This window comes from Asterias rubens, chromosome 2, assembly GCF_902459465.1.
Source record: "Asterias rubens chromosome 2, eAstRub1.3, whole genome shotgun sequence".
Lineage (NCBI taxonomy): Eukaryota > Metazoa > Echinodermata > Asteroidea > Forcipulatida > Asteriidae > Asterias > Asterias rubens.
The window spans coordinates 7,261,154-7,272,567 of NC_047063.1; the positions used below are offsets into that span (position 1 = coordinate 7,261,154).

Here is an 11,414-nt window from a genome sequence, read left to right on the forward strand (position 1 = left end):
AAATATGATTCTCCATACAATGCACTTTAGAGAAATTACTTAAATGGTGATTATGTGATATGAAAACAAAACTCTGCGATCTACCCCAGCTTCCTAGATGGAATGTTCCATTCGAAGACAGGGAATATGTCTCCCCATTCATTACACATAGAGAATGTGACTTAATTGGTGATTATGTCGTCTGCCCCCACCTTCGTATGAGGAACGTTCCATTCTAGGATATCAGGACACATGACTCCCCTGGTCATTACACATTGGACAAATTGCTTATAAGTGATAATTTGGTATGAATTATTAGCCCTTTGGCTGAGTGTATAGGTAAATATTACTTCATGGCTGTCTATTTTCAAGTCTACAGTTCACAATGGTTGATATAACACATGGGCCTACAACTCCCGGTGTTCGATTTACGTAAAATGATCGTTATCATTTAAGTTATTACCCCCACATTTGTGTAAATAAATCATCAGTAGTTGAACCATACCGGATGAAAATATCTGACGTAATCCATTACGAAATTACCGTCGAATATATTATAGACCGGTCACTTCTTGGAAGTTTAAGTTGACGTGTGTAAGATGTGCTCCCCACTTCATCTCCACACCGATGCAACTTGTGTATTTACCCCTTTAAGAGTAATCAATGTATTACCCAGTACCGGACGTTATAGCGCTGATATCATTGGCGTCATTCCGTTTCCTGCAAAATATCTGACGTAATCCATTACGAAACTGACGGTAATTGAAAGCGTAAATCATCGGGTTGACGCAAGAGTTTGTGGCAACCATCGCGACGGAGAGATAATAAAACCATTCCTTAAGTGTTATGTCCAGACCAAGATTAAACATGAGAAAGATGACCTGGTTGGGTGTCCAGCAGATCAAGAACGTGATGAAAACGATCAGAAGCATCTTGAAGGTGTTACGTCTTGCCCGGAGGAGGGACTCGGCCATGTCCGGTGCGTTTACTCCACCTGGGAGATGCTGCGCTGGTGCCGGGCCGACACGGGCTGCTCCCCGCTTCATCTCTACACTGATTTGAATATAAGCAAAGAGCATCACCGCTACAGGCAAGATGTACTGCACTGTGGCCACAATTACTCCTATTATCTTCGCTCCTGGTATAGCAACCGTAACACACACCCCATTTTGCTCCTCAAATATTATAAGATTATAGTACTTGACGATGAGAGCAAAAATCCAACACATGGCCATGGCCACACCGACTTTGAGCTTGGGCCTAGTGGCGAATAATGCCTGGTACTTGAAGGGGTAAACGATGGCGTAATACCGCTCCATGGTTAACACCAACAGGTTGAAAGTCGACATCACGGAGAAGAAGAAGAAGATGAAAATAACCCAGACATGACAGATGAATCGCCCCAGAGCATTGCTTGGGATGGGCTCTGGAAGTGGAGCTTCACTTTTCAGAAGAATCACCGTAGAGCCCAAGAAATCAATGACGGCTTGATGAAAGATGAAGGCGTTTGTACGATTCTGCATTGATCGTACTTTGAAGATGACGAAGCAAACTAAACCATTGCCAAGGATTCCAATAATGCCAACTATGTCTTGGTAGATACGCAAAAGTAGAATGTCTTCCATGGTTTTTGTCAAATAACTGCAACTAAGGTAGCGCAAAGTATATAGCAGATGTTTGTAGCTTCACTTCTTAGCCATTATTTAAAAAGGAATGATCGACAGGTGCAGTTCCTTATAAACATCGCGGCGAGGTCACCGATTCACACACACAATTAATCTGTCAAGAATCAAAAACTAAATTAAATGAACGTTGAGGTCGCCCTTTTAATATGGAAACTTGAAAATCTGAGCCATTGTGCATGGTTTCCAAATCAGATTACTCAACTTGACTAACGTTGCAGCCGTCCCTGCTTGAGTTAATGCAACGACTGACAAAGAAGGGTTTGCTGTCTTTCAAGCCTTTAGATGAAATATGGCTCTTAAAAGTGATATCATCTCGAAGAAGCCTTTATATTCCCACGACTGTGTATGTTTTGAAAAGAAACCTCAGTTCCTGCTTCAAGGTAACTACAAACTGGCATATGCGATATTACAATCAAAACAATTGCGTCGTGCCTTTTATGTAATTCATCCATACTGTTGTGCGTGTTTACCTTGAACATGGTTTACCTTGAAGTAAAATTAGGGTCGAGCTTTGGTTTTTGAAACAGGAAGTTAAAGACACACTGCGGCGTTCATGTCAGTCTTCAACTTTCAAGGACTTGTAAGCGAAAAATAGACTAATACTCTTCTACTTGATTGGATAAGAGTTACTACGCGAAAGTTTCCCTTGAATTACAAGCGCTGTTTTTTAAACAGGATGTTAAATATGCACACTACAGCGTTTACTATACCATATGACCATAAATGTTGAAGCAATAAATGTAACTAGACTTTAGGTGTTTGTGAACAAACACAAAGCTGTTCCGTGTTCTTTTGCTTGGATTATGAGCTAAAATGACCAAGGAGTCTATCATTGAAAAAAAGAAGAAAATGCTGAATGAGTTATAGTGCCACTTCCGGTTGACCCGGAAGTAAAGGTCGACATGGGGTCATGGTAACCTAAGGCTAATCTCCAATACCCAAGGAGTCTCTAACTGAGAACAGTTTGAAAATCGATATTGCCACACTTTGGGTTGACCTGGAAGTAGAGGTCAACTTGAGGTCACGGTGTTTCAAAATTAATCTCCAATCCCCAAGGAGTCTTTAACTACAGTCTAAAAAACGGCAGTTTACTTCTTGAGATATGGTGCTACAAAGATTTCCCAATTAAATATGCAAATATGGGTCACGTGGTTAATTAAGTACGATTTTTAACATTTTTTGGGGTCGGTGGTTTGATGTTTGATCTAGTACTATTTGATTTCACAGAACTCTTAACCACCAAACTCTGCGCTTATGATCACCATTTTCCGCTTACTGTGTTTTTCAAACATCATCGTGTCATGCATGCACACATGTTATGTTGGGCTAACAATTGAGAAAAAGAAAAGGCAACACTATCAATATAAAGATAAGAATCTAACTTAAATATTACAAAAAGAAATATTTTTTTAGTTTTGGGGGATAACAAAAATATTGTTCCCGTGCGTAGATACGAACTCGCTTGTATCAGTGAAGTTAGCGCGACTGATGACCACTAGGCTATGAGGGCCAATGCATTACTCGTGGGCTTACATGTATGTATATCAACAGAGGGGATTATGATCCGGTGAAATAATTCTCGTGTCATGATTTTGCGAACATTGTCACTAAATATGAACTGCTAACGCCTTCAACTATTAAGTAGGGTTGAAATGTAGTATTAGATGCCTTTAGGGGTTTTTGACGAGGACGTCAGAATGAGATATTAGAAACTTTATCTTTTAGTTCATCCGAACTATTGTGTTGAAGAATTCCATCAATACACGCCAGTTTGACAAAACAGCAATAACAACCAACCACGTTAACCTCGCAGGCGAAAAAAAGCGTAGATTCGGAGAAAGGTAACTCAATCGACCTATAGAACAACGGACGTTAATAACTACATCCGACGAGGTTTCTCACACGAATGCATCATGGAGGAAAGCTTGTGCATCTTTGACACAATGTGATAAAAATAAACTACTCTGGACAAACCTAGCTACTTCTGATTATCTCTTGACACTGGAGTTCCGTAGCGCGGAAACACGCATCCAAAAGTAATGCGACTTAAAGGCACTGGACACGTTTTGTAATTGGCAAAGACCAGCTCACTTGGAGTATCTCAACATTATGCATAAAATAACAAACCTGTGAATATTTGGAGACAATTAATAATAATAATAATAATAAGACTTGTAATGCGCACATATCCACCCTGCTGGGTGTTCAAGGCGCAGTAAAACCAAACACAAAACAAAAACAAAACACAACACAAAAGAAAAACAGACACAACAAAATCAGTCATTGAAAACCTGTGACATAAGATAAGTTTTGAGAAGAGACTTGAATTTTGCAGTACAAAGACAAGATCGAAGATTAAGTGGTAGAGAGTTCCAGATGCGTGGCGCGGCTGAAGAAAAAGACCTGTCACCCCATGAGTGTCGAGACTTGGGTTCAATGAGGAGAAGCATAGAACTTGATCGAAGATTCCTTGATGGAGTGTAAACTTGAAGCAGTTCAGAAATATAGTGGGGAGCCTTGCCATTAAGAGCTTTGTGGACAATGAGCATCAGCTTTAAGATGATTCGTTGAGAGATAGGGAGCCAGTGTAGTTGTTTCAGAATGGGGGTGATAGAACACGATTTTCTAGACAGTGTCACAATGCGGGCAGCAGTATTTTGGAGCCGTTGAAGTCTGGAAATCTGGTTGTTAGGAAGACTGTAGAGAAGAGCATTTCCGTTGTCAAGGCGAGAAGTAACAAATGCGTGAATGACCTTTTCAGTGGCACTTTTGTCCAAGTACTTGCGAATCTTACCTATATTCCTGATGTGATATGATGATAAACGAACAATGTTGTTGATGTGTGGCTGAAGTGTCATTGATGAATCAAAAATAACCCCTAAATTCCGAGCTTTCAGCGAGGGAGCTATCCGAGCATCACCGATGGAGATGTATGGCACTGAAACCTTAGTTAACTGTTGACGTGACCCAAATAGAAGGAACTCTGTCTTATCATCATTTAACTTCAGGAAGTTTTGTTGTGTCCAACGTCGAATCTCTTGGATGCATTTCTCAAGTTTTGCAATAGATGCATTGGCGTTTTCTTGAGAAGATTTAAACGTGATGTATAGTTGAGTGTCGTCTGCGTACACATGGTAATTCAGATTAAATTTCAGGATGATGTCACGAATCGGTAAAGTGTATAGCGTAAACCACTGCGGGCCGAGTACCGACCCCTGTGGCACAGAGTAGTTCAAAACAACAGGGTCGGATATCGCGGTGCCAATACATACATGCTGAGTTCTATTGTAGAGATACGATTTGCACCATGCTAGGGCTGTGTCCTCTATGCCAAGGTGATTCTGGAGCCGAGAGAGAAGGATGTTGTGATCGACAGTGTCAAAAGCAGCACTCAAGTCTAGCAGGACTAGTGCTGTAAGGTTACCATTGTCCATTGCAGAGAGAATATCGTTGCTCACACGGACTAGTGCAGCCTCGGTCCCATGGAAAGGCTTGTATGCTGACTGGAACACGTCGGACAGGTTGAAAGTATGAATGTGATCAGAAATACGTGATGAAACTACTCGTTCGATGACTTTTCCAAGATATTTTAAGTTTGCAAATTTTTTAAATTGGTCGTTAAAATCAAGAGAGAACATTTGGAAGAAAAAACAGCCTTGTCGCACAGGTTTTGTGCTTTCAGATGCCATAAATTCGATACCTCAGCTGAGGTCTGTTATTAAATTTAAATATTTTAGTGAGAAATCACTTATTTCTCAAAAACTACGTTGCTTCAGAGGGAGCCGTTTATCACAATTTTGTGTACTATCAACAGCTCTCCAAGTAAGTTTTTATGCTAACATTCCTACTATTTCCAGTAATTCACAATAGTGTCTGGTGCCTTTAACGTCCGGTTTGACGTCAAAGTGACGCCACATGTGACAAACAGCATGTTCCGATTCAATTCATTTCAATAAATCATTTATTTCATGATGGCAGTTTTAAGACAAATGTACAAGTTATTTAAAAGTAAATTATTATTTAGGTGTGAATAAATAATGTCAAAAAATCAAACAGCGCAACAAAATGGCGTCACAAAACAACGTGTCCCGATTCAATTTATTTCAACAAACATTAATTTCATGAGTGCAGTTACAAAGACAAGTACAGTCTCTGGAATGCGCTACCGCTTCACATACGTAGCGAACAGAAACTCATCTCTTTTAAATGTAATATAAAAACCTATCTTTTTAATACCGCTTTTTAGCTTTTTATGTCTTCTTCTATGGTCACCTTGCCAGTTAGTTTAGAATTTTAGCATAGTTAGGGTTAGAGGCGTCTGTCTCCTGAAAAGGTCAAAACATTACCGATGCCAGCAGAGATAGGCCTATGTAATAAGTAATTAATTAGTTCTCTGTTGGCGGGACAGACGTATCCCCATACTTTTGTAACCAGTCTTTTTTCTTTGTCTTTTTCTTCCACTCTGTGCTTTTTAACAAGTGTTCTGTGCCTCTGATCATTTTGTATGTAAGGGGCGCAATATAAATTTTAATTATTATTATTATTATTAATGTCTATACTATGTATTGTACGTGTGAATAAACAAAAATCTTCAAAAATTTCAAGAACCTTTAAATCATACAGCAATATACAATCACAGCCAACATGTAGGAAAACGTGAAGCAAATGTGATTTTATGCTTTTCTCTATGACCGACAATGACTTGGGCAGGACAAGGACAAAAACGAAACAGAGAGAGAGACCAAGTAAATGATGTAAGATGACTGCCATGACTGATTGATTTCGTCATCCACTCCGAATTTTGGAATTGAGAAGTTGGCACAGACATTCGCCCCTGATTTTCTGCTATAAAAAAAACCCGAGAATTTCGGCTTTGTCCAAAAGGTTGCATCAAATTGTTTATATCCAGTAGAAATTTTGAAATTTGGTTTGGTGTGTAAAATTCATTCAAATGTTCTGCTTGAAAGTTTTTTGAAATTTGGTTGCTCATAAACGTTAGTTCAAATTCTCTGCTAGTAGGAATTTGAAAATTTGGTTTCGTGTGAAACGTCATTAAAATTTGCTGCAAGTAGAATTGAAATTATTTGTTTAGCTGTACTCTTTCGGACGAGGTAAACAATCCAACTTTCTGATAGCACAATTTGTTTTTTTAGAAAAGAGAATTTTTGGGGGAAATGGATTGACCACTTTTGGTCCTCCACACCATGGTTTATCACAACAAAAGAATACCACGATATTGCTCTCTGGCGCTACTTTTGGCAGCTCTAGAAAACCTTTACTAATATTATAAAAACCTTAACTTTTATCAAGCATCAGATAATCTCTGCGCACAATTAAAGGGAAAATTGAAAAAAAAAATAAGATAGATTACTGTGTGTTTTCTTAATATAGGGATATTGACAAAGACACTGTATGCTGACACGGCCATCATTTATAGTTATTGGGGCTATTGGTTGTGCTAGCATTTTAGCTGCAGGTTGCATAGCCTGACCATCTGACGTCACACTTCGAGGCTCGTGAATTATGCCAGAGAGTGGCTCGAGCCTGCGTCAATAATTGTACCACGGTCACGCGTGGTACGGATGTACCGTTGATCTCACATTCATTTCGCAGTCAAATTCTACGTACACGTTTATGGTACTGGAAACTATGGGCAATAACTGTTAGCACAAAAAAAATACTTGGCAACAAGCAATGGAGAGCTGTTAATAGTAAAAAACCTTGTGAGAAATGGTGTTTCTTTCACAATTCTCTTTGCAACTTCGATGACCATTTGAGCAACAATTTTCACATTGTTATTGTATGTTGGGATACACCAAGTGAGAATACTGGTCTTTGACAGTTACCAAGTGTCCAGTGCCTTTAAACCATTAATTTGAAATAACTTCTGTAAGTCATGAACCAGAAAGCGTGGAGTTAAATAATTAGGCTACATTATACAATTGTCCTACGAGGAAAGTAAAACCTTGATCTTAATTTGATGAAATCTTAATTCCTTCTTGTCAAATAATGTTAAATGAAACCTTAATTGATGCCAATCTTTTACGCAGAGTGCTTTTATTTCAACAGAAATGCAGCTATTGATGCTTGGTTACACATTACTCAATGGGGCGGCCGGTAATAATGAGGTTAATGGGGGTTAAGGCCTGGATAAAAATCTTATTTCAAATCTAATAGATCAGAAAAGAAAAACAATTCAGTCGGCAAAAAGTTTTCTTTTAGAAGTTGCCGGCTTAATGTAGATAGCTCATAACAATGATATGGGGCGAACGACTCTAAGTGGTTTTGCAATTCTGAAAACGGCTCAATGTTTTGAAGTGCTCAGCTCATGTGTATTAAGTTGGGGGGGGGGCAGATGCTAGCAAGTTTATATATTTGTCATTGTGAGAAGACTCTTTCGATAATCAAGCTGAATATCTATTCAGTTAAAATAGTCTATTTTTTCGGGTTGGTGGTAAGTTATAAATTGCAACCACATCCGTAATGATAAAAATGTCAATTTAGAGAAAAATGTGTATACATTTGGCAAACAAATAATCAAAATAACGAACGTTGACAAAGCATTACTGCATTTACGCTTCACATTATTTTGTATTCATATCAGCAATGGTTTTTAAAGCATGGACACATTTTGCTCTGGATCTATAAAACACGACCATCTTTTGAAACGAAATTGTCCACAGATTAGTTTTATGGTAAATATTCACAACTCCCCAAGATTGAAAGAAACGAGCGTACACAGTCCCTTGAACGATGAACATTGTCTCGTCCCTACAAGTATGTCATACGAAAACAAAATCTTGAAAGTTGTATACCCATTACATGGTTACTTTAAAGACGATACCCTGGTTATTCCAAAGCATTAGTTTGCTCAAATCTCTTGCAAAATATCTGACGCAATCCATTACGAAACTGACGGTACTTGAAAGCGTAAATCATCGGGTTGACGCAAGAGTTTGTGGCAACCATTGCGACAGAGAGATAATAAAACCATTCATTCAGCTTAATGTTAATGCCAAGATTAAACATGAAGAAGATTACTTGGTTCGGCGTCCAGCAGATCAAGAACGTGATGAAAACGATCAGGAGCATCTTGAAGGTGTTACGTCTTGCCCGGAGGAGGGACTCGGCCATGTCCGGTGCGTTTGCTCCACCGGGAAGATGCTGGGCTGGTGCCGGGCCGACACGGGCTGCTCCCCGCTTCATCTCCACACTGATGCGAATGTAAGCGAAGAGCATCACAGCAACTGGGACGACGTATTGAAGGATAACAACAAGAGTGCCAATAATGTTGGCTCCTGGAATGGAATTCCGAACACAGATGCCATCTTCAACTTTTGCGTAGAAAAGAAGATAAAACTTAGTAGCCAAATCAAGAATCCAGCACATCACAACTGTTAAAGCAACTTTCAGCCTAGGCCAAGTGATGAACGCCGCCTGGTACTTGAAGGGGTGAACTATAGCAAAATACCTCTCCATAGTCAACACCAACAGGTTAAACGTCGACAACGCAAAGAAAAAGAAGAGTGTTAAGTTAGTAAACCATAATCGGCAAATGAACCATCCCAATGGTCCATTTTGAATAGGATACGGTAGCAAGAGCTCACTCTTAAGCAAAATAACCACAGAGCTCAAGAAGTCAATGACTGCTTGATGAAAGATAAAGGCGTTTGTACGCGTCTGCATTGATCGTACTTTGAAGATGACGAAGCAAACTAAACCATTACCCAGGATCCCAATAATGCCAACGATGTCTTGGTAGATACGCAGAGCAAGCAGGCCGTCCATCGTGCGTTTTAGTTTTCCAGACTCAATCTTCTCATGGTGTCATCGTTTCAGGATTTAGTTTTATTTACCCGTCCATAGTCATTTCATCATCATCGGCTCATATTATGAAGCGACCAGTGATTGACAAAATAACTCACTCTGTGGAAGTGAAGTTAATACAATCCACTAAGAAAGCAAATAGTCCCGGCCAATTTTCTAGCTTCCGCCTTTAGGTAGCAGTCAAAAAGTAGAACATTTCTTTTCAGAACTGACGATGACAAGAGCAAGCTAGTCGAAATGGTGAAACCAATTAAGAACTCACTCCGCGATATAGTGAAGCTAATAAAGATCCACTTTAGCTGTTAGTACTCCCAGCCGATTTCCACCTTCCGCCCAGGTTGTAGTTAAAAAGTAAGGCGGTTATTTTCATAACTGATAAGTCTCCAGTATTCCCAAAATCTACTCCGGGTAGTAGCAAGACAGTTCTCTAAAGATCAGACCCTACATGGCAAGTAGATACACACATGGTGTTATCGAAAACCAAATATAATATGCTGATACCTCACTATGCGATGCCTCAAATCTCAGATATAAGAAAAACACTTCAAGGCTACATACGCCATTTGTGACCATCTTATAAATTTACCCAACTACCAGAACCCGTGACTGTATCTATAAAATGCATTATTAAATCAGCAAACGAAGGGGCGGTTCATTGATAATAATCCACGAGTACTCGTATTGATTATTCTGGGTTGAGGCCAAGTTTAATGGAATAAAGAATGGCTTTTCCATTTTTCGTGTTTTGTTTTCGGGGTTTTCCTTTGTGGTTTTTATTTTATTTTTAATATGCTATATCTAGTCTTCCACACGGCCATGCTCCGGCCTCGTTCGGGATAACAAGCGTGCTTTACGTTCATTATGTCTTGATTATATAAGTATTATAATTATATATAAGATTATATATGTATAGAGTACAATTAAGCCAATCAACAAGGTGAAGTTTGGACTGTTCCATTCCACGAGGCCGGAGCCGAACGAAATGGAACCGCCCAGATTTTAATTAATGAATATGTATGAATCAAATCCATTCTTTATAGGTTCATACGCCTCTCTTTGTATTTATGCATGAGGTACGTCACAAGCCTCATTTTGGGTTAGAATTATGACGTCATGCATAAATATTAAGAGAGGTGTATACAGATCCTGGTTATTTCAACAACAGGTTACATTTTTGAAAGAAACATTTATAATTTAAAATGTCCGTTTGGCTATAAGGTGCATTCGGTGTTAATATAATATCCATTGTGTTGGCGTGCAAATTCACGAGGGTGCTCATAACGGGCAACGCAATCATTACTACTACGTACGGCCCTCAATGTAAAATCTACAGTACTAGAGTGTGTGCCAAGATATACGAAGCGTCACACGAGTCATATATTGATCAATATAGGATCGTACTGATATTGACCAATATAGGACTCTTTAACGCGTCATATAGACAGTGATCATACACTAATTGCCATAAGGTATATAAAGAGTCCCGACACAACCAACATTTAATATTATACAACTTTGAAGTGTCGGAACACAGTGAATAGGGTCTATCATGGCAAATAGTGTACGACACGTCACGCGTCAATCAAACGAAAGGAATCTATACGTAAATGTTACAAAATGTATGACACGTGACGCATGTTTAAACAATCAAACGAAAAGTACATGACACAAAACTTATGACACGTGGCACGTGCTCACCCAATCAAACGAAAGTAATTTATAAGTAGTACTTATTTTGGCACAAAGCGTATGACACGTGACGCATGTTCACCCAATCAAACGCAAAGGACACAAGTAAATGTCACAAAGTGTATGACACGTGACGCATATTCAACCAATCAAACGAAAAGTAAAGTACATGGCACAAAACATAAGACACTGGACTCGTGTTCACAAATCAAACGCAAGTGCAGTAAAGCAAAA

General features: G+C 39.1%; 2 protein-coding genes across 2 annotated transcripts; both read right to left on the bottom strand.

Annotated features, from left to right (window-relative positions):
- Positions 1 to 647: 647 nt before the first annotated feature.
- Positions 648 to 1,604, bottom strand: LOC117302414 (kappa-type opioid receptor-like). Its single transcript, XM_033786357.1, has one exon. It carries the CDS (start codon positions 1,602 to 1,604, stop codon positions 648 to 650), a length of 957 nt encoding a protein of 318 aa, XP_033642248.1.
- Positions 1,605 to 8,513: 6,909 nt separating this feature from the next.
- Positions 8,514 to 9,452, bottom strand: LOC117302424 (trissin receptor-like). Its single transcript, XM_033786368.1, has one exon. It carries the CDS (start codon positions 9,450 to 9,452, stop codon positions 8,514 to 8,516), a length of 939 nt encoding a protein of 312 aa, XP_033642259.1.
- Positions 9,453 to 11,414: the final 1,962 nt, after the last annotated feature.